This window comes from Lithobates pipiens, unplaced genomic scaffold (assembly GCF_037356315.1).
Source record: "Lithobates pipiens isolate NorthernLeopardFrog02 unplaced genomic scaffold, aLitPip1_a1.2 Scaffold_37, whole genome shotgun sequence".
In the NCBI taxonomy this organism is placed as follows: Eukaryota; Metazoa; Chordata; class Amphibia; order Anura; family Ranidae; genus Lithobates; species Lithobates pipiens.
In genome coordinates, this window is record NW_027507825.1 from 13,536,132 (window position 1) to 13,559,000 (window position 22,869).

Consider the following 22,869-nt stretch of genomic DNA (forward strand, 5'->3'; position numbering starts at 1 on the left):
ACCATCCATCCATCCATCCCACTGTCTGTCTATCCCACCATCCATCCATCCATATATCTATGCCACTGTCTGTCTGTCTATCCCACCATCCATCCATCCATATATCTATGCCACTGTCTGTCTGTCTATCCCACCATCCATCCATCTATTTATTCCACTGTCTGTCTGTCTATCCCACCATCCATCCATCCATCCATCCATCTATTTATTCCACTGTCTGTCTATCCCACCATCCATCCATCCATCCATCTATCTATCCCACTGTCTGTCTGTCTATCCCACCATCCATCCATCTATCCATCTATCCATCCATCCATCTATCTATGCCACTGTCTGTTTATCCCACCATCCATCCATACATCCATCTATCACTCTGTCTGTCTGTCTGTCTATCCCAACATCCATCCATCTATCCCTCTGTCTATCCCACCATCCATCCATCTATCCCTCTGTCTGTCTGTCTATCCCACCATCCATCCATCTATCTATCCCTCTGTCTGTCTGTCCCACCATCCATCCACCTATCTATCCCTCTGTCTGTCTGTATATCCCACCATCCATCCATCCATCCATCTATCCCACCATCCATCCATCTATCCCACCATCCATCCATCTATCCCACTCTGTCTGTCTATCCCACCATCCATCCATCCATCCATCCATCCATCCATCCATCTATGCCACTGTCTGTTTATCCCATCATCCATCCATCCATCCATCCATCCATCCATCCATCTATCCCTCTGTCTGTCTGTCTATCCCACCATCCATCCATCTATCTATCCCTCTGTCTGTCTGTCCCACCATCCATCCACCTATCTATCCCTCTGTCTGTCTGTATATCCCACCATCCATCCATCCATCCATCTATCCCACCATCCATCCATCTATCCCACCATCCATCCATCTATCCCACTCTGTCTGTCTATCCCACCATCCATCCATCCATCCATCCATCCATCCATCCATCTATGCCACTGTCTGTTTATCCCATCATCCATCCATCCATCCATCCATCCATCCATCCATCCATCTATCCCTCTGTCTGTCTATCCCTCCATCCATCTATCCCTCTGTCTGTCCCACCATCCATCCATCCATCCATCCATCCATCCATCCCTCTGTCGGTCTGTCTATCCCACCATCCATCCATCCATCCATCCATCTATCCCACTGTCTGTCTGTCCCACCATCCATCCATCCATCTATCTATATCTATCTCTCCCACCCAATATCTGTCTGTCTGTCCCAACCAATATCTATCTATCTGTCTGTCTATCTGTAGGCCCTAATACGGGCGAGCGACAGCGGGGGGTATGGGGTTGGTTGGGGTTTTGTTTGCTCCCCCCCCCTAAAAATAGATCACCAGCTGCCACTGAGCTGAAGGTATATGCAAATCTTGACCCTTACTGTAAGTCATGTTTGAACCCGCCTCTTCCTGCCTCCTGAGGTTTCTTATTGCTCAGTAAAGCCTCCCCTTTATTCAGGAAAACAATGTGAGAATTCAGTAGATAAGGTTGAAAGGTGGAGGTTAATCACTGACCTGTAGCAAACAGGTAGCCAATGAAGTCATAGATTCTGCGTCCATCCATGTTCTGGGTCAGGCCAATAGAGAAGCAACACTGCATCATACGCCCTCCAACGCTACAGAAGTGAAGACTTCCAGCTGTTAAAGGCATACAAAGGTTCAGCCCTCCTCAGATAGGAGAATCTCAACAGATCACTGTAAAAAGCACACACAGGAGGGCATTACCGTAACCTTTATTGACCAAAATAACACACAAAAACACACTCACAAACGTTGCTGAATAATGAGTGTCAAATCACAATAAGTCCACTCCAGCACTGGAATCGCATCATATAGCTGATAGGGTCCCTTGATATAACAGGCTTGCGTGTTTCGGGGGATGCGCCCCCTTCCTCAGAACCAAAAACAACTGAGAAAAGGGACGCGTCCCTCCAAAATGTGTAAACCTGGTATATCAAGGGAACATTTGAGCTATATGAGGACGATCCAGCGCTGGAGTGGATTTACTGTGATTTGACGTTCATCATTTAACAACAGTTGTGAGAATGTTTTTGTGCGTTCTTTTGGTCAATAAAGGTTACAGTAATGCACTAGGCGCGTGTGCTTTTTACAGCAATAGCGAGGCAAGTATGACAATCTCCAGAGAGCCAACAATGGCAGCTCCAGCACTTACACTATATTACCAAAAGTATTGGGACACCTGCCTTTACACACACATGAAGTTTAATGGCTTCCCAGTCTTAGTCTGTAGGGTTCAATATTGGGTTGGCCCAACCCTTTGCAGCTATAACAGCTTCAACTCCTCTGGGAAAGCCGTCCACAAGGTTTAGGAGTGTGTCTATGGGATTTTTTGACTATTCTTCCAGAAGTGCATTGTGTCAGGCATTGATGTGGATGAGAAGGGCTGTCTCGCAATCTCCGCTCTAATTCATCCCAAAGGTGTTCTATCACAGGGATATGCAATTAGTGGACCTCCAGCTGCTGCAGAACTACAAGTCCCATGAGGCATAGCAAGACTCCGACAGCCACAAGCATGACACCCAGAGGCAGAGGCATGAAGGGACTTGTAGTTTTGCAACAGCTGGAGGTCCGCTAATTACATATCCCTGTTCTATCGGGTTGAGGTTAGGACTCTGTGCAGGTCAGTCAAGTTCCTCCACCCAAAACTCGCTAATCCTGGTCTCTATGGACCTTGCTTTGTGCACTGGTGGGTAGTCATGTTGGAACAGGAAGGGGCCGTCCCCAAACTGTTCTCACAAAGTTGGGAGCATGAAATTGTCCAAAATGTCTTGGTATGCTGACGCCTTAGGAGTTCCCCTTCACTGGAACTAAGGGGCTAATCCCAACCCCTGAAAAAAAAAAAAAAACACCATACTCTCCCCTCCACCAAATGATTTGGACCAGTGCACAAAGCAAGGTCTATAAAGACATGGCTGAGTCAGTTTGGGGTGGAGGAACTTGAATGGCCTGCACAGAGTCCCGGGGGTTGTGGCACAATCCCATTGATGGGCGAGCGCTCAACTCAACAAGCCGCAGTAAATTTGTTGCGATGCAAAGCATTGCAGCCGTGTCATGCGTACAACCCCCAACACTAGTATGGTTGCTTTTAGGAGGGTAGTTTGCCATGGGGGTCAATAAAATTGTTGCTTAAGAACCTGATTTTTTACCACCCCCGTGAAAGAGGCCAAATACAGGTGCATCTCAAAAATTTAGAATAAGTTCTAAAAAAAAAAAAAAAAAAAAAGTTAATTTATGTCAAAATTATTGGGACTGCCATTAAAGTTTGTGTATGTGTATATGTATGTATATATGTATATGTGTGTATATATATATATATATATATATATATAAAAAGGCAGGCGTCCCAATACTTTTGGTAATATAGTGTATGTCCCCAACAGGTTCATTTTAGCCCTAAATAAAGTGAAGTGTATTGTCGCACAATGCCTCATGGTGTCCTCTGTGTTTCAGGATACGAAGGTGTTCCGGAGTTTTTTGGGGACCTTTTGAACCATATCGCCACCCTCCTTCAGCGTCCGGAACCGAATGCCAGTAAACCTCAGCTGGAGCAGACCAGCGGCATCCTGGGAGATCGTCTGTGCTGTGCCCCCGCTAGACTAGAGCCCTGGGGGGTGGAGAACGACGCAAGCGGAGCCGTCAAGCTGCAAAGCCAGAGACTAGCGTGTAATTCTGCCGTATCCACCAGCTTCCAGCAGCACTGCGTGGCCTCTTTGGCGACCAAGGCGTCGTCTCAATAACACCGCAAATTTGACGGACAATGGACACAGAGAGAGGAGAAGCTGGGCGTTTTCAGGGACAGCAGTCTTTTTTTTTATTTTTTATTTTTATTTTATTTTGGGGGGGGGGGGGGGGCAACAACATCTGAGCACTTATAAATCAGTCCTGACGAGTCCGGGCATTTAGCCGCGCCACAGCCGGTGAACAGAATGCAGCTTTTTTTGCACTTGTTGGGTAAAAAAGAAAAAAAAAAAACAAATCGCTTCATCAGGGGACCATTGCACAGATAACCCCTCGACTCTCCCGACGAGACTATCCAAAATCTGCTGAAGAAAAAAGTGCACTAATAAAAAATAAAAAAAAAGACGACAAAGGTACCGCTGTCAGAGTTAAAAAAAAAAAAAAAAAAAATTCAATAAATAAAAAATGCCAGGGAGACCCAGAGTCCGGACTTTTCAAAATGATTTAGGAAAAAAAAATGGAATTATTTTTAAAGAATGAAATTTTATTCTGTAAATGCAGATAGTAAATATTATCCAGTCAGAGTCGGCCGCTGGTGATGTAATTAGTAGACTTTCTAATATTTTTTTTTTTTTTTTTTTGGATTATTTGTTTTAATGCTCTTTTTAGTACTCAACACCTTGCTCTGTTCTAATAGTTCAGTGGTAACTTAACCGAAACATCTGATCACTAATCCTTCCTGCCGCGGGTAAATGAGACTGCCACAGAGAGAGAGAGAGGCTGGCGCCACATGAAATGCACCACGCCTTGAATTATGCAAGCACTTCCATGTCATTTCACCGCGTCGTACGGATGGGCCTTCTACTATTGTTTTTAGTGCAAGTGAAAAATTTGACTTTTTTTTTTTTTTTTTATATATATATAAAAATGTATATACTGTTGCAATTGTCCTGCTGATTAAAACGGATGTACTCTATGACTTGTAGCACTGCGTCAAGAATTTATTGCAGAATTTGTAAAAACAGTGTGCCGACCCCGGATAGCCAATCATATTTTACAGTGCCTTGCGAAAGTATTCGGCCCTCTTGAACTTTTCAACCTTTTGCCACATTTCAGGCTTCAAACATAAAGATATAAAATTTTTATTTTTTGTGAAGAATCACCAACAAGTGGGACACAATTGTGAAGTGGAATGAAATCTATTGGATATTTTAAACTTTTTTAGCAAATAAAAAACTGAAAAGTGGGGCGTGCAAAATTATTCGGTCCCTTTACTTTTAGTGCAGCAAACTCACTCCAGAAGTTCAGTGAGGATCTCTGAATGATCCAATGTTGTCCTAAATGACTGATGGTGATAAATAGAATCCACCTGTGTGTAATCAAGTCTCTGTATAAATGCACCTGCCCTGTGATAGTCTCAGGGTTCTGTTGAAAGCGCAGAGAGCATCATGAAGACCAAGGAACACACCAGGCAGGTCCATAATACTGTTGTGGAGAAGTTTAAAGCCGGATTTGGATACAAAAAGATTTCCCAAGCTTTAAACATCCCAAGGAGCACTGTGCAAGCGATCATTTTGAAATGGAAGGAGTATCAGACCACTGCAAATCTACCAAGACCTGGCCGTCCCTCTAAACTTTCAGCTCAGACAAGGAGAAGACTGATCAGAGATGCAGCCAAAGAGGCCCATGATCACTCTGGATGAACTGCAGAGAACTATAGCTGAGGTGGGAGAGTCTGTCCATAGGACAACAATCAGTCGTACACTGCACCAATCTGGCCTTTATGGAAGAGTGGCAAGAAGAAAGCCATTTCTCAAAGATATCCATAAAAAGTCTCGTCTAAAGTTTGCCACAAGCCACCTGGGAGACACACCAAACATGTGGAAGAAGGTGCTCTGGTCAGATGAAACCAAAATCAAACTTTTTGCCCACAATGCAAAACGATATGTTTGGCGTAAAAGCAACACAGCTCATCACCCTCAACACACCATCCCCACTGTCAAACATGGTGGTGGCAGCATCATGGTTTGGGCCTGCTTTTCTTCAGCAGGGACAGGGAAGATGGTTAAAATTGAGGGGAAGATGGATGCAGCCAAATACAGGACCATTCTGGATGAAAACCTGTTGGAGTCTGCAAAAGACCTGAAACTGGAACAGAGATTTATCTTCCAACAAGACAATGATCCCAAACATACAGCAAAATCTACAAAGGAATGGTTCACAAATAAACATATCCAGGTGTTAGAATGGCCAAGTCAAAGTCCAGACCTGAATCCAATCGAGAATCTGTGGAAAGAGCTGAAAACTGCTGTTCACAAACGCTCTCCATCCAACCTCACTGAGCTCCAGCTGTTTTGCAAGGAAGAATGGGCAAGAATTTCAGTCTCTCGATGTGCAAAACTGATAGAGACATACCCCAAGCGACTTGCAGCTGTAATCGCAGCAAAGGGTGGCTCTACAAAGTATTAACGCAAGGGGGCCGAATAATTTTGCACGCCCCACTTTTCATTTATTTATTAGTTAAAAAAGTTTAAAAAATCCAATAGATTTCGTTCCACTTCACAATTGTGTCCCACTTGTTGGTGATTCTTCACAAAAAATAAAAATTTTATATCTTTATGTTTGAAGTCTGAAATGTGGCAAAAGGTTGAAAAGTTCAAGGGGGCCGAATACTTTCGCAAGGCACTGTAGTTCCATAGCAGAAGGTGAACACTGGTAATTGTAATGTCTTGGAAAATGATCCAGGCTGTGACTTTATATGTTATTTTTCAAGTTGTGGTTATATTGTGGCATGCAGGCTTCTCTGAGAGTAACTGTTCTAACAGGTTCTGGGACCTCTAGGACCTTTCACAGCTTAGACCCCTTTCACACCAGGGAGTTTTGCAGGCGCTATAGCGTTAGAAATCCGCCCTAAAAAAGCTGCACCATTGTCTGTAGTGTGAAAGCCCCGAGGGCTATCACACTACAGCGGTGCACTGGCAGGACGTCAGGGGAAAGTCCTGCCAGCAGCTTCTTTGAAACGGTGAAGGAGCGGTGTGTTTACCGCTCCTCCACCGCTGCTCCCCATTGAAATCAATGGGGCGACGCTGTAATACCGCCGGCAAAACGCCGCTATTGCGACGTATTGACGGCGGTTTTAACCCTTTCTCGGGAAATGCGCCACAAATCCGGCGGTAAAACGCTGCTAAAAATAGCGGCGTTTTACCACCCACGCTATGGGCGGTGTGGTGTGAAAGGGGTCTTAAAGTGCACCTGTCACAATAGAATCATGCAGGCTTCCATTGCTTAGAATGCTGATGTTCCCGTGCTTTTCCTCCCCCCGGCCTGTCCCTTTCCTTCCCCTGACCCTTTCCTACCCCCCTTCCCCTGTTCCTTTTTGTTTTCTTGCCCCTTCCATTTCCCCTCCTCCTTCCCCTACCCATTGCCCCTTCCCTTCTGCCCCTTGCCCCTTTCCTCCTTCCCCTGCCCCTTTCCTCCTTCCCCTGCCCCTTCCCTGTCCCTTCCTCCTTCCCATGTTACTTCCCTTGCCCTTTCCCCTTGCTCTTTCCTTCCCCTTTCCTTCTCTCTTCCCCTGCTTTCCACCTTCCCTTCTCATTCTCTTGCCCCTTCAATTTCCTTTGCCTTCGCTTTCCCCTTCCCTTCCCGTTCCCCGTCTTCTGTCCCTTCCCCTATTCCACCCCCCTTTCCCTTTTCCCTTCATTCTCCTGCCACTTCCCTTCCCCCTTCCCTTGCTCTTCCCCCAGCTTATTTCCCCCCTTTCCTTCCCCTCCCCCCTGTCCCTTTCCTTCCCCTCCCCCCTGTCCCTTTCCTTCCCCTCCCCCCTGTCCCTTTCCTTCCCCTCCCCCCTGTCCCTTTCCTTCCCCTCCCCCCGTCCCTTTCCTTCCCCTCCCCCCTGTCCCTTTCCTCCCCCTCCCCCCGTCCTGTCCCTTTCCTCCCCCACCCCCCCGTCCTGTCCCTTTCCTCCCCCACCCCCCCGTCCTGTCCCTTTCCTCCCCCTGCCCTGTCCCTTTCCTCCCCCTCCCCCCCGTCCTGTCCCTTTTTCTTCCCCCCCCCGTCCCTTTTCCTCATCCCCCCTCCCTGTCCCTCTTCCTCATTCCCCCCCCCCCTGTCCCTTTTCCTCCTCCTCCCTGTCCCTTTTCCTCCTCCTCCCTGTCCCTTTTCCTCCTCCCCCCTCCCTGTCCCTTTTCCTCCTCCCCCCCCCTCCCTGTCCCTTTTTCTCCTCCCCTGTCCCTTTTTCCTCCCCCCCCCCCCCCCCCCTGTCCATTTTTCTCCCCCCCCGTCCCTTTTCCTCCTCTCCCCCCCGTCCCTTTTCCTCCTCTCCCCCCCCCCCTGTCCCTTTTCCTCCCCCCTCTCTGTCCCTTTTCCTCCCCCCTCTCTGTCCCTTTTCCTCCCCCCTCTCTGTCCCTTTTCCTCCCCCCTCTCTGTCCCTTTTCCTCCCCCCTCTCTGTCCCTTTTCCTCCCCCCTCTCTGTCCCTTTTCCTCCCCCCTCTCTGTCCCTTTTCCTCCCCCCTCTCTGTCCCTTTTCCTCCCCCCTCTCTGTCCCTTTTCCTCCCCCCTCTCTGTCCCTTTTCCTCCCCTCTATCTGTCCCTTTTCCTCCCCCCTCTGTCCCTTTTCCTCCCCCTCCCCCCTGTCCCTTCCCCCCCTTTCTTTATCCCTTTCCCCCCCCTTTCTTTATCCCTTCCCCTCCCCCCATTTCTTTATCCCTTCCCCTCCCCCCCTTTCTTTATCCCTTCCCCTGCCCCCCCCCTTTCTTTATCCCTTCTTCCCTTCTATAGTCCCTTCCCCTATCCCTTACCCTTCCCCATTCCATGTCTCCTTCCTCCTTCCATTTCCCTGTCCCTTCCTCCTTCCCTTGCTGACATTCTGCTTTTTTGTGTCTCTAACCTGAAATAGATTATAGAGAAATAATAAGAATTTTGACACTTGTTCAGAATAATAGGAATCTGATGACTCGAGTTTGAGGTCAAATGCAAACAAAGAAACAACGTCCCTGTACACAAACTGAGGTCTACAAAAGAGAATTGCACCATGTGGCCAAAAGTCTTTGAACATTGACCATCACACCCATGTGAGCTTGTTGGACATCCTAATCCAAAATCATGGCCATTAATATGGAGCTGCCCCCCTATGGTCATTAATATGACGTTGGTCCCCCAGCTGGAACAGCCTCCACTCTTCTGGGACTTGCCACAAGATTATGGAGGGTGTCCGTGGGAATGTGTGCCGATATGATGGGTGAGAGGTGCTGATGGTGATTGAGAAGGCCTGGCTCATCCCAGAGGTGATCAGTATGGTTGAGATCAGGACACCGCCACACTAGACTGGGAAAACCGTGTCTTTATGGACCTGGCTTTGTACACAGAGGAACAGTCATGCTGGAGCATAAAAGGGCCTTCCCCAAGCTATTACCGCAAGGCTGGAAGACCACAATTCTCTACAATGTCTTTGTATGATGTAGTATTACCAGAACCCTTCTTTGGAGACCCCTGACCATCACACCGGTATGAGCCTGTTGGATAACCCATTTCAAATTCATGGCTATTAATATGGATTTGTCCTCTATCCCCCATGGCCAATTGTATGGCGTTTGGTCCCTCTTTGTGGCTTTGACATCCTCCGCTTTTCTGGGAAGCTCCCCTCCCCACATGGCCATTTAATAAGGAGTTGCTCCCCCTTTTGAAGCTAATAATCTCCTCCACTCCTTTGTGAAGGCTTTCTTCAAGATTTTTTTTGATTGTGGCTGTGGGAATTTGCCTCCCCATTTTTTAGGTCAGGTACTGGTGTTGGTTGAGAAAACCTGGCTCACTAACTGTTCCAATCTATCCCAAAGGTATTCAGTAGGGTAGAGGTCCAGGTTCGGTGTAGGACACTCGTGTTCCTTCACACCAAACTGGTCATCCATGTCTTTATGGAGCTGGCTTCATACACAGGGCACAGTCAAGGCGAAACCAAAAGGGTCTTCCCCAAACTGTTATCAAGAGGTGTGAAGACCACAATTGTCTAAAACGGGGGTATTGAATTAAAATTCACTGAGGTCCGATCAGTAAAATGTTCTTTCAGCCGAAGTCTGAATCGCATATTGTTGCAATGTCTCAGATCCTTCTCATCACAGCCCCCCTCATTTTATATCACAATCCCCATTCTCATATCGGCGTCCTCAGTCCCCCGCACATCAGTCGCCCACTTCACTTCCGTTTGCCCTTCACATTAAGGTCCACTTTGCATTAACACCCCCCCCCCCTCCCAAATAAAGATTGCCCCTTTTTCACATCCCCTCCCCACAGCACTTGCCCCTCCCCACAGCTTGCTCCCTGATTGTGGCTTGCATGTGGATTTTCTGAACACAAGTGGATTTTTTGAACTAAAGTGGAGAGTTAATAACCAGGAGTTGTGCTTTGACTGCTTCTGCTTGACTGCTTCTGCTTGCAAGTGTTGTTTTTGGGGGTGTTTTATTTTCTCCCCTCCTTTATTTGATACATTTGCTAGCAGTTTTTAAAAGACCTTTTTTCTGACACTTTTTAAATAGCATTTTTTTTTTCCCCTCTTTCTTCCTGCCAAATTAGGGGAGGGGTTAATTGTTCACAGGTGTATAAAGGTAGTTATACAAACTCCCCCTTGAGCTTGCTCCCTGATTGTGGCTTGCATGTGGATTTTGTGGACACAAGTGGATTTTTTGAACTAAAGTGGAGAGTTAATAACCAGGAGTTGAAAACAGGAGTTAAGACAGGAGTCTCTAACCTCTATCCTACCTCCATCCTCCCCTCCAATTTAAAGATCCCACTGCAAGGGGCAACCAGACAGCTTTCCAGAAATGTCAGGCTGACAGCAAGCCAGATTCACCGGAACCAGAGTGTTTAAAGGGGACAACTGCAGCCAGGTAAGCTCCCACCTCCACTCCCCCCCCCCCCCAGTAATTGTTCCAGGGGCTCCGTCCGACCGCCTACGGGGGTCAGGAAGGAATTTTTGCCCCACTGGTGCATTTGGCTGCTACTGTCAGGGGGTTTTTCGCCTTCCTCTGGAACAACCATAGGTTAGCATACCCCTACCTCCGGCCTCCTTTCCATTTTTTACGCTATCCTAGGACGACTATTCCAGATCACAGCCAGACTTCTTTTCTAAGCGGAGACCTCCACCTTAAGTAAAGGCAGCTGGAACAGCCAGCAACCGAATACAACAACTCCTTCCGCATCCATATAGGCATCCCCTGATCAACTTGCGCGCTAATAGCCTCAAGCACGGCGGCAAGTCTGATACCTAGCCCCACCTCAGGATCAATACCCTGATCAGGATCATCATCTTAGGCCCATAGTACCATCAACAGCATCCACAAACCATGTGCTACTTCAAATACTCAGCTGAAGTTCTGCACAGACTAAGGAACATCAACACCACATTGCCATCTTCCATACAAAAAATACTTCAAAGAGAACAACTATTAAAAACCGGACGACAACCAGCTCCCAACCACAGGAAGACATCTACTCGACCACTACAATTAGATTGCGCCTTGATTAACGCCAGGTCTGCAGTCAAACATAGACTGGAAGTACACGACTTCATCATCGAGAACAATGTAGACTGCCTCTTCATCACCGAAAGCTGGTTAACCTCTGACTGCAACACCATCCTCACCGAATTGGTGCCGGAAAACTACAGGATCCTAACCGAACACCGGATAGGGAAAAAAGGAGGAGGCCTAGCAGTGATCTTTAAAGGTCACCTGGATCTCACTAAACCATCATCTCAGAACCCAGTGTCTTTTATGGAAACCCTGACGCTACATTTTCAACCAACACCCCATGACACCACTCATATTCTACTGTGCTACAGACCACCGGGACCAAAGTCCAATCTTCTTTCACCCCTCACGGAATACTTTGCAATGCACACCCTAAAATTCAAAAATTTCCTGGCACTCGGAGATTTCAACCTTTGGGTAAACGAGCCTAAAGACCCCATCGCAACTGCCTGCATCAATCAACTAGAAGAACTGGGTCTACAGCAACTGATAAAGACTCCCACGCATGGGTCAGGACACACCCTGGACCTCATTTTCAAACAGAACATCGACGTCAACATACTCGACAACATAACTCTGCCATGGACGGATCACCACGCCATCAAATTCAAAATCACTACCAACATCACCAACGCAAAACGGAAACCTGTAACAACGCACTGGACCAGATCGCATAAAAAACTGTACTCCGAAGCCTTCAAAACCACTCTGTCCAAAAAAATTATCTACAATAACCTTAAACCACTCTACGGAGGAAACACTCAACTCCCTGAACAAGGCATTACTGCAATCGGCAGACTCGGTAGCACCAAAACGCAGGGCTCTCATCAGGAAGAAAAATGCTGGATGGTTTAATAGCTCCCTCTCCGTACTAAAGCAAGAACGCAGAAGAGCGGAAAGAACATGGAGAAGAAATCCCACCGAGGAAAACCTATTTAACTACAAAGGTCTGACAGAGAATTATCGGAAAGCAATCTTCAAAGCCAAAAAGGACCACTTCTCATATACAATCTCAACGGCCGCAAACCAACCACGGGAACTGTTTAAACTGGTTAATCAATCAATGAATCCAGTGTGCCTAGAACCCCCAGAAAGCGAATCCCAGGATTACTGTGACAAACTGTCGGATTTTTTCATCGATGAAGTCAAAACCATCAGGGAAACAATTTGTCAGAAGAAAACATCCAACCTCAGCCAGCAAATACATAAAGAGGATGTCCGCACCAGCATACCGCAACCGCCAAAATTTTCACTATCCCCAATTACCGTAGACACCGCAAAAACATCATTAATAAACTGCGTGACAGTACCTCACCTATTGACATCATCCCCACAAAACTACTGAAAGAATGCTCCGACATCGTGGCTCCAACCATAACCCACCTCATAAACCGATCATTCCACGAAGGGATTGTTCCCAGCATCCTCAAACAAGGCATCGTCAAACCTCTACTCAAGAAACCAAACCTGGACCCTCAGGATCCAAACAACCGTAGGCCGATTACAAGCCTCAACACCATTTCTAAGATCATGGAGAAAGCTGTAGTACATCAGCTACAACTTCACCTGGATACTCACAAATTCCTGGACCCGCTGCAATCAGGCTTCCGCCCGGGTCATGGAACAGAAACGGCTCTCCTCAAGATTTGGGATGACGCCCTCGAAGCAGCAGATGACGGAGAGCCGTGTCTCCTCGTACTGCTAGACCTAAGTGCAGCGTTTGATACAGTAGATCACAATACTCTACTCGTCCGCCTCACAGAAGTAGCCGGAGTCCAAGACATAGATCTCCAATGGTTCGCGTCCTTCCTAGGAAATCGGTCACAGACAGTGAAACTAGGAAAATTCCTCTCCGAAACTCGGGCAGTCACCTGCGGAGTCCCTCAAGGCTCTCCGTTGTCACCCGTTCTCTTCAACATTTACATTCGCCCACTCCTTCAAATCATCAGATGCTCAGATCTCTGCTTCCACTCTTACGCTGACGACACGCAACTTTATTTCCGGATCAATGGAAAAAAAGATCACCAACAACAACTTGAAAACTGCCTCAAATCAATAGAGGACTGGATGACCACCAACTCCCTCCAGCTGAACCAATCAAAGACAGAGCTTCTTATCTTACACCAAAATCATAAGCCGGCAACCAAAACCTCCTGGTCTCCACCAACCGTCTTTGGGCAGACCATCTCCCCAAAGACCAAAGCGAAGAGTCTCGGGGTTATTTTAGACGCAAAAATGTCAATGGATGCGCAAATAGGATCTGTAGTCAGTCGATCTCACCATCTGCTGTGCATGCTTCGCAGACTCATCCCTTTTATCCCAAAGAATGACAAAGCAGTGGTAGTTGGAACAATCATTAATTCACGACTGGACTACGCAAACTCGCTTTACATAGGATTACCACAATATCAACTTGCGCGATTACAACTGATCCAAAACACGGCGGCAAGGCTGATAACAGGAAAAAAACCCTGGGAATCCATTTCTCCTTCACTGAGGAAAAATCGGATCACGTTCAAGACCCTTTGCCTCACCCACAAATGCGTGCATAGAGAAGCTCCGCAATACCTAATGGAGAAAATAAATCATTACACACCAAACCGCAGTCTTCGATCAGCCAACAAAAACCTCCTCCTCGTGCCCAAAGCCCGGTATAAATCCAAGGGGGATCGGAGATTCGCTGTCCAAGGGCCTCGGCTATGGAATGCTCTACCAATCAACATCCGCCTGGAAGAAAATCAACTGGCTTTTAGGAAAAAAACTCAAGACCTTCCTCTTTTAGCAGATGATCAAAGCTCACCACAGCGCCTAGAGGCGATTCAGTTCACATTGTGCGCTATATAAGTATTTCATTCGTTCATTCAAGCATTTACATCACCCACCACAGCACTTGCCCCTCTTTACATCACAACTCTCCTCCCACAGTACTGGCCTGCTTCAAATCCCCCCCCCCCCCAACAGCACTGCCCCCCTAAAGATCTCCATTTGCAACATGACCCCCCCCCCCTCAAAGCACTGCCTCTCTTTACAATCGCCCCCCAGCATCGACCCCCTTTCACTCCCGGACATCACTGCCCTTCTTCAGATCTCCATCTGCAACACTGCCCCCTTTAAATTACATTATCACCCGGGCCTTTTTTTACAATTGCTCCCCAGCACTGCCCTTCTTCAGATCTCCCTCCACATTACTGCCCCCTTTGCCCCTTCCCTTTACATATCCCCACAACAGCACTGCTCCCCTTTACATCACCCCCCCAACCATACACACCTCTGCTCCCCTTTACATCACCCCCCCACCACACACACAGCACTGCTCCCCTTTACATCACCCCCCCCCCACACATAGCACTGCTCCCCTTTACATCACCCCCCCAACCATACACACCTCTGCTCCCCTTTACATCACCCCCCCACCACACACACAGCACTGCTCCCCTTTACATCACCCCCCCTCTACACAGCACTGCTCCCCTTTACATCACCCCCCCTCTACACAGCACTGCTCCCCTTTACATCACCCCCCCTCCACACACAGCGCTGCTCCCCTTTACATCACCCCCCCCTCCACACACAGCGCTGCTCCCCTTTACATCACCCCCCCTCCACACACAGTGCTGCTCCCCTTTACATCACCCCCCCTCCACACACAGCACTGCTAACCTTTACATCACCCCCCCCTCTACACAGCACTGCTCCCCTTTACATCACCCCCCCTCCACACACAGCACTGCTCCCCTTTACATCACCCCCCCTCCACACACAGCACTGCTCCCCTTTACAACACCCCCCTCCGCCCTCCATCCAGTGCCGCTGTGCCTCCTGCTCTATTATTGCTATTTCCTGCTTCCCGCTCTCCATACTGCCTTGAGAATAACAGCAGCGGCGGCCGGTGGGGGAATGGAAGGCTCCTAAATGGTGCTACCATGGGTTCGGTCTGGAACAGCGGCCGGGATCCGGACTGCGGTCCGCCATTTAGTTATGCCTGGTCTAAAATGTCTTTGTGTGATGCAGTATTCACCTTCCCTTTACTGGGAAGAGCCATCACGCGGATGGTGGTGAACATTCTTGGCCTTTGTCAATTTGATGCACAAAACAATGTAGCAAATGAAACGCGAGACGCAAAGGAAAAAAATCTCATTTTATTTCCCTGTAAATTTATTTTTACAACAGAATAGAACCTCCACTTCCAGATTTAATCAAAAAGTAACAAGTTATTGCAATATGTCAATCTAACATAAAAATGACAATTGTACTAAAAAGCGTTTAACATCCAAACTGAAGCCATAGAGGAAAAAAAACTGAGATGTCATCCGATTCATCCCTCTTCATCGGACACCTTCGTATTGCCTCTGACGCGCCTGAAAATGGATCGGAAAATAATCTGTGCCAAGAGCTAATCCCCCCCCCCCCCCCCAGAAAAAAGACAAATGTGTGACGACCCTCCTGTATGACGGACTGGTGAGGACAATGAAATAAAACAAGTGCAGGTTGATTGATCATCTCCCCCTGAACAAATGGCTGTTATACCGACCTCCTGGCTTGGAGACTTGGCACAAGCATGCAGGTCAGGGAAATTCGGAGAGAAGATCCTGGTCTGCATGCTTGTTCTGAGACTCTAGGCTCCGATTGAAGCTAGAGGACCAGGATGACAGCCAGGCGGTTAGCATTTGTGGCCTCTAAGTCTCTCTTTTGTGAAAAGGTTCTCATTAACCCCAATCCTGCCATAAGGGTTCGCAATGCGTTTTGCCGATGGCGGTCGTAGGGTTAATGTAGGAGACGCATGTAAAAAGGTGCAATGGTGTATGTTTTTTTTTATTATTTATTTATTTTTTATTGTTGGGTCGGAGTTCATCCCCTCCTCAAATCATGCAGTTTGTGGGCGACGTTTTCCAGCTCAGCCTCGATGGCGGCCAGGCTCTCCAGTTCTTGGTCCTGCAGGAAACAAAACAAATGTAATCTTTTTTGGCGCTTTTAATCAGAATTTAATAGAAACTCAATAAAGCAACATTGACCGCTAAGATCTTTACATCAGTATTTCTTGGATGAATGTTAGACGTGTGCAAATTGTTTCGTCCCAAATTAGTTTAACTAATTTAGACAAATTTGTTAGTATTCAAAAATATTTGGAAATTCATTAATATTCAGAAATATTAGTAAATTTGTTAATATTCAGAAATTGTTAATATTCGTAAATATTTTCAAATGACTGTTTTAGGCACTTCCAATAGAGACTAATGGGGGGGAGGGGATTTACTAAAACTGGAGCCCTCGGAATCTGGTATAGCTGGGTATTGGTAGCCAATCAGCTTGCAACTTTAGCTTGTTCAGTTAACCACTTGCATACTGGGCACTTTCACCCCCCTCCTGCCCAGACCAATTTTCAGCTTTCAGCGCTCTCACACTCTGAATGACAATTGCGCAGTCATGCAACGCTGCACCCAAATTACATTTTTATAATTTTCTGCCCTCAAAATGAGCTTTATTTTGTTGGTATTTAATCTTCTCCACTGAGATTTTCACTTTTTGCAAAAAAGAATGAAAAAAATACAGAAATTTAGGGGGGGGGGAACTGTTTCTGTTTCATAGTTTGTTCTAAAATTTTGAAAACAGGTCATTTCTCCTTCATTGATGTGCGCTGATGAGGCTGCACTGAGAAGTCGCACTGATGGTTGACAATAATGGGTGGCACTGATGGGCACTGGGGGGTTGACCCTAATGGGTGGCACTGATGCAGTAGGTGGCACTGATAAGGCAGCACTGAGAGGTGGCACTGATGGTTGACACTAATGTGCGGCACTGATAAGGCAGCACTGATGGTTGACACTAATGGGTGGCACTGAAGGGCATTGATAAGGCAGCACTGAGAGGTGGCACTGATGGTTGACACTAATGGGCGGCACTGATAAGGCAGTACTGAGAGGTGACACTGATGGTTGACACTAATGGGCGGCACTGAAGGACACTGATGGTTGACACTAATGGATGGCACTGATGGTTGACACTAATGGCACTGATAAGGCGCCACTGATGGTTGACACTAATGTGCGACACTGATAAGGCAGCACTGAGGTGGCACTGATGGGTAAGAATAAGGTGGCACTGATGGTTGACACTAATGGGCGACACTGAAGGGCCCTGATAGGTGGCACTAAAGGGCACTGAAGATCACTGATGGGTGGCACTGGTAGGTGACACTGATCGGTGGCACTGATGATGAGGCACTGGTGCGCGTTGACAGATGGCACTGGCTGGTGGCACTAGTGGGCACAGATGAGGCCCACACAGCCACGGCTCTCTGTGCGAGGGGCCAATTACCGATCTTTTACATCACGCGATCAGCTGTCATTGGCTGACAGCTGCTCACGTGGCAAGAGGCCGGGATCGCCCCTTACTCCGATCTGTGATCAGCCAAGACTCGGTGATCACAGACCGCGCCACGCTCTCTCCCCCCCCCCACAGGGGGCGCACAGGCAGCTCATGCCTGACGGCCTCCCAGAAGCTAATTGTTTTCTATGTAGAGTTACACCAGCTTTTTAAACTCTAGTTTTAGTAAATCAAGCCCCAATGTGGGTTTGGTTGTTCTGTACACATTGCACAGGCATAGATATATGTAGTCACTATCAGGAAACCCACCCTAGGAAAGGCTATGTCTCTACAGCAGGTGTCTCAAACTGGTGGCCCTCCAGCTGTTGTGAAACTACAAGTCCCATGAGGCATTGCAAGGCTGACAGTTACAAGCATGACTCCCACAGGCAGAGGCATGTTGGGACTTGTAGTTTTGTAACAGCTAGAGGGCCGCCAGTTTGAGACCCCTGCTCTACAGTGTACACAGACATGAAGTGGCTGCAAAGAGTCTGCAGAAGATGAGTAGCACTGAGATGTAACGGCATTAAAAAGAAAACAACAAGAATTTCATTTTAAAAAACATGCTAATTGTTTCTATTATTTTTAAGAGAGATTAGAGCGCACTCAACCAAACAATGCACAGAGATCTATGAGCGGTGATATGATATGAGCCAGGTGTGAGAGCCGTGCAATACAGCAAAAAAAACACCATCATTGGATCTTATTTATCACAAGGCAACGCGTTTCAAGGGCTCTAAGGTGTCGTCTTAATGGCTCCACCCACTGACTCACTGACTGCCCAAGAGATTGCTAATCACTTCAAAAACAAGATTGATACAATCCGTGATGAAATCTCCACTTTACGGGTATCTCCCCCAGTTGAGACCCCATGTCAACAGGTACAATTGACATTCCCCTTATTCACCTGCTACTACAGACAAAGTTGCTAAACTCCTTTCTAACGTCCACCTAACCACCTGCCCCCTGGACCCTATTCCCTCTCAAATACTACGGTCGCCCTCTGACTCTATACTACACTCTCTAACCCACATCTACAATCTCTCCCTCACCTCTGGCATTTTCCCCAATGCTCTAAAACATGCACTGGTCACCCCCATACTTAAAAAGCCGTCCTTGGACCCTACCAATCCTAACAACCTACGCCCTATATCCTTGCTCCCCTTTTTCCTCTAAACTCGTTGAACGCCTGGTTTACAACCGAGTGAGTGACTACCTCATTAAGAATAACCTTCTTGATCCCCTTCAATCTGGATTTTGCCCTCAACACTCCACAGAAACTGCTCTTTTAAAATTCACAAATGACCTACTAACTGAAAAAACCAACAGACACTATTCTGTACTCCGACTTCTGGACCTTTCAGCACCCCCTTCTCAAAAAACGTTTCTCCCTTGGTCTCCGTGGCTGTGCTCTTCAGTGGCTCTCATCCTACCTATCCCAACGCCCCTTCAGTGGCTCTCATCCTACCTACCCCAACGCACCTTCAGTGTCACTTACAATTCTACCTCCTCCACTCCTCTTCCCTTCTCTGCCGGAGTCCCCCAAGGTTCTGTTCTTGGACCCCTTTTATTTTCAATCTACACCTCCTCCCTGGGTCAGCTGATTGCCTCTCGTGGCTTTCAATATAATTTCTACACCGACGACACACAAATCTGTCTCTCCACCCCTCAACTCACCCCATCAGTCTCCTCACACATCACCAACTTACTATCAGACATATCTGTATGGATGTCACAACACTTCCTCAAACTCAACCTGTCCAAAACCGAACTTATAATATTTCCTCCCCCACGTGCCTCTTCCCCTGACTTCTCTGTCAAGAGCAATGGCACAACCATCCACCCATCCCCCCATGTCAGGGTCTAGGTGTTATCCTGGACTCTGAACTCTCCTTTCAGCCCCACATCCAATCACTTTCCAAAGCTTGGCGCCTCAACCACCGCAACATCTCTAAACTACGTCCCTTTCTAACCAATGACACCACAAAGCTCCTGAGTCACTCCCTGGTTATTTCTCGCCTTGACTACTGCAACTCCCTCCTCATTGGTTCACCTTTATATAGACTATCCCCCCTTCAGTCCATCATGAATGCTGCTGCCAGACCCATCCACCTTACAAACCGCACAGTGTCTGCTACCCCTCTCTGCCAATCCCTCCATTGGCTGCCACTTGCCCAACGAATTAAATTCTAAATACTAACAATAAGTCCATGACTCTGCCCCCAGCTACATCACTAGCCTGGTCTCAAAATATCAACCTAATCGCCATCTTTGTTCCTCCCAAAACCTCCTGCTTTCTAGCCCCCTCATCGCCTCCTCCCATATCCACCTCCAGGACTTCTCCCGAGCCTCGCCCATCCTCTGGAATTCACTACCCCAATCTGTCAGACTGTCCCCAAAATGTATCGACTTTTAGGCAATCCCTGAACACTTTCCTCTTCAGAGAAGCCTATCCTGCCTCCATCTAACAACTGCACTATTTTCTCCATTAGCTCACCCCCCACAGCTATTACCCTTTCCTATAACTTGACCCTCCCTCCTAGATTGTAAGCTCTAATGAGAAGGGCCCTCTAATTCCCCCCTGTATTGAATTGTATAGTAATTGTTCTGTCTGCCCCAATGTTGTAAATCGCTGCATAAAACTGTTGGCTCTATATAAATCCTCTATAATAATAATAGTAAGAAATAAAATACTTTTTGGACTCCAAAAAAAGGGCCAGGCCAAGTGGTGGGCAGAAGAGGTGGCCTCCTTGGTTGACTCAGTAAGAGGGGTATGCAAAAAGTGCAGGACCGGCAACCTCTGCTGCTGAAGTTGTTCGGAGCTCATTGGTGGAAGCCCTCTTGGCCTTTTACTCTTGGGTGCTAAAAGTACTTTGTGCCGACACTAAGGCTGGCCATACTTACAATCTAAAAGACTCCTCCATTCACACTATATAGCGCAGATGGATGAATCGCACGCTCAGGCTGCGGGTGTGAGAACGCCCCAACAGAGGCTGCATCTAATTGTAAGAAGCCACTATTCGGCCAACAGTTTTCTGCCCGACTCCCATGGCTTTTTCAGTGGAAGGATGTTGGGTGGGAGGGGGATGGCAGAGCCACCCACTAAGCAAATTCTCAGAGTGTATGGCGAGCCTAACTCTCTACGTTCAATGTGGTGCTCCTTCAACCCGAAATATTTTATGGTTTACACCCAAGGCTCAACCCAAAGCATTGGCCAATCTGTATAGGAAATTTAATCGTGATGATATGGAACAGGAAGTATGTAAAAAGTGAAAAAGTTGCATTATGTTCAGATCTCCACCATGGTGGGATGGCAGTGGGGTGGTAATGTTTAGGCGTGTCACAGTTATGGACAACGTACCATTGTGTAGCGGACAATGGCACGAGCTGCTGCTTTTATTGTGACCTTTCTGATGTTCTAACACCAACCTCGGTCTTCCTGTTGGCACTGCCCTCTTCCTCCTTCCTCTCTTCTGGCCTTTTGGACATCTGAGGCTCCGTGTCCTCTCTTGAGGTTTGCTGCTGTTGTCTGTCTTCGTGCTCCTCACTGGCCGGCTCGTACTTTTGGCCTTTGATGGGAATTTTCATGGATCGGTCTGGGTCCTCCTCACTGGTATCGCGCTTGGCACACCTCTTGGCTCGAAGCTCCTTGGCCAGCTCATCCATTTTGTTCCATCGTTTGGAATCCTCAAGGTCTTTGTTGGTTTCGTCGTCAGAACAGTCAGTCGTCTCACTTTCCTGTTTGCTTTCCTTGCTGGTCTCAACTTCCGATCTGGTCTCCCCAGGAATCCTCATCGAGTCTAGAAGAAGACAAGGAATAATGGACATAAATCAATTCTGTTCCTTCCTCTAACTCTCCTCTCCTGAAATACTCTATACTGCTGGAGGACTCTGCTCCTTCCTCTAGCTAACTCTCCTCTCCTGAAATACTCTATACTGCTGGAGGACTCTGCTCCTTCCTCTAGCTAACTCTCCTCTCCTGAAACACTCTATACTGCTGGAGGACTCTGCTCCTTCCTCTGGTTAACTCTCCTCTCCTGAAATACTCTATACTGCTGGAGGACTCTGCTCCTTCCTCTAGCTAACTCTCCTCTCCTGAAATACTCTATACTGCTGGAGGACTCTGCTCCTTCCTCTAGCTAACTCTCCTCTCTTGAAATACTCTATACTGCTGGAGGACTCTGCTCCTTCCTCTAGCTAACTCTCCTCTCTTGAAATACTCTATACTGCTGGAGGACTCTGCTCCTTCCTCTAGCTAACTCTCCTCTCCTGAAATACTCTATACTGCTGGAGGACTCTGCTCCTTCCTCTAGCTAACTCTCCTCTCCTGAAATACCCTATACTGCTGGAGGACTCTGCTCCTTCCTCTAGCTAACTCTCCTCTCCTGAAATACTCTATACTGCTGGAGGACTCTGCTCATTCCTCTAGCTAACTCTCCTCTCTTGAAATACTCTATACTGCTGGAGGACTCTGCTCCTTCCTCTAGCTAACTCTCCTCTCTTGAAATACTCTATACTGCTGGAGGACTCTGCTCCTTCCTCTAGCTAACTCTCCTCTCCTGAAATACTCTATACTGCTGGAGGACTCTGCTCCTTCCTCTAGCTAACTCTCCTCTCCTGAAATACTCTATACTGCTGGAGGACTCTGCTCCTTCCTCTAGCTAACTCTCCTCTCTTGAAATACTCTATACTGCTGGAGGACTCTGCTCCTTCCTCTAGCTAACTCTCCTCTCCTGAAATACTCTATACTGCTGGAGGACTCTGCTCCTTCCTCTAGCTAACTCTCCTCTCTTGAAATACTCTATACTGCTGGAGGACTCTGCTCCTTCCTCTAGCTAACTCTCCTCTCTTGAAATACTCTATACTGCTGGAGGACTCTGCTCCTTCCTCTAGCTAACTCTCCTCTCCTGAAATACTCTATACTGCTGGAGGACTCTGCTCCTTCCTCTAGCTAACTCTCCTCTCCTGAAATACTCTGCACTGCTGGAGGACTCTACTCCTTCCTTTAATGCCGCACACACACGACTGGACTTTCCTTCGGTATGAACTCTGACGGACTTTGATGGAAGTTCCGTTGAAACGGACTTGCCTACACACGATCACACCAAAGTCTGATCGTTTAGAACCCGATCACGTGCGATGGGACTAGAAAAAGGAAGTTCAATAGCCAGTAGCCAATAGCTGCCCTTGTGTCGTTGTTGGTCCGTCGGACCTGCATACAGACGAGCGGTTTTCTCGATGGGAACTGGCAGAAAGATT

At 47.5% G+C, this 22,869-nt stretch overlaps 2 protein-coding genes across 6 annotated transcripts in view; one reads left to right on the forward strand and one right to left on the reverse strand.

The window, feature by feature from the left end:
* Positions 1 to 4,703, forward strand: part of ITPK1 (inositol-tetrakisphosphate 1-kinase) — a 218,963-nt gene extending 214,260 nt beyond the window's left edge. For all 3 annotated transcript variants that reach the window (XM_077466732.1, XM_077466731.1, XM_077466730.1), the window contains one exon: positions 3,500 to 4,703. In XM_077466732.1, coding sequence (XP_077322858.1) covers positions 3,500 to 3,786 — 287 coding nt within the window. In that variant the 3' untranslated portion in view covers positions 3,787 to 4,703. The remainder of the gene's footprint in view (positions 1 to 3,499) is intronic.
* Positions 4,704 to 15,366: 10,663 nt separating this feature from the next.
* The window catches only part of CHGA (chromogranin A), a 57,068-nt gene continuing 49,565 nt past the window's right edge, over positions 15,367 to 22,869 (reverse strand). For 2 of the 3 annotated variants that reach the window (XM_077466734.1, XM_077466733.1), the window contains 2 exons: positions 21,040 to 21,410; positions 15,367 to 16,179 (listed from right to left, as the gene is read on the reverse strand). In XM_077466734.1, the coding sequence (XP_077322860.1) occupies positions 16,096 to 16,179; positions 21,040 to 21,410 (455 nt within the window). In that variant the 3' untranslated portion in view covers positions 15,367 to 16,095. Of the gene's footprint in view, positions 16,180 to 20,971; positions 21,411 to 22,869 lie in introns of all 3 variants that reach the window. The other variant, XM_077466735.1, reaches the window with a different exon arrangement.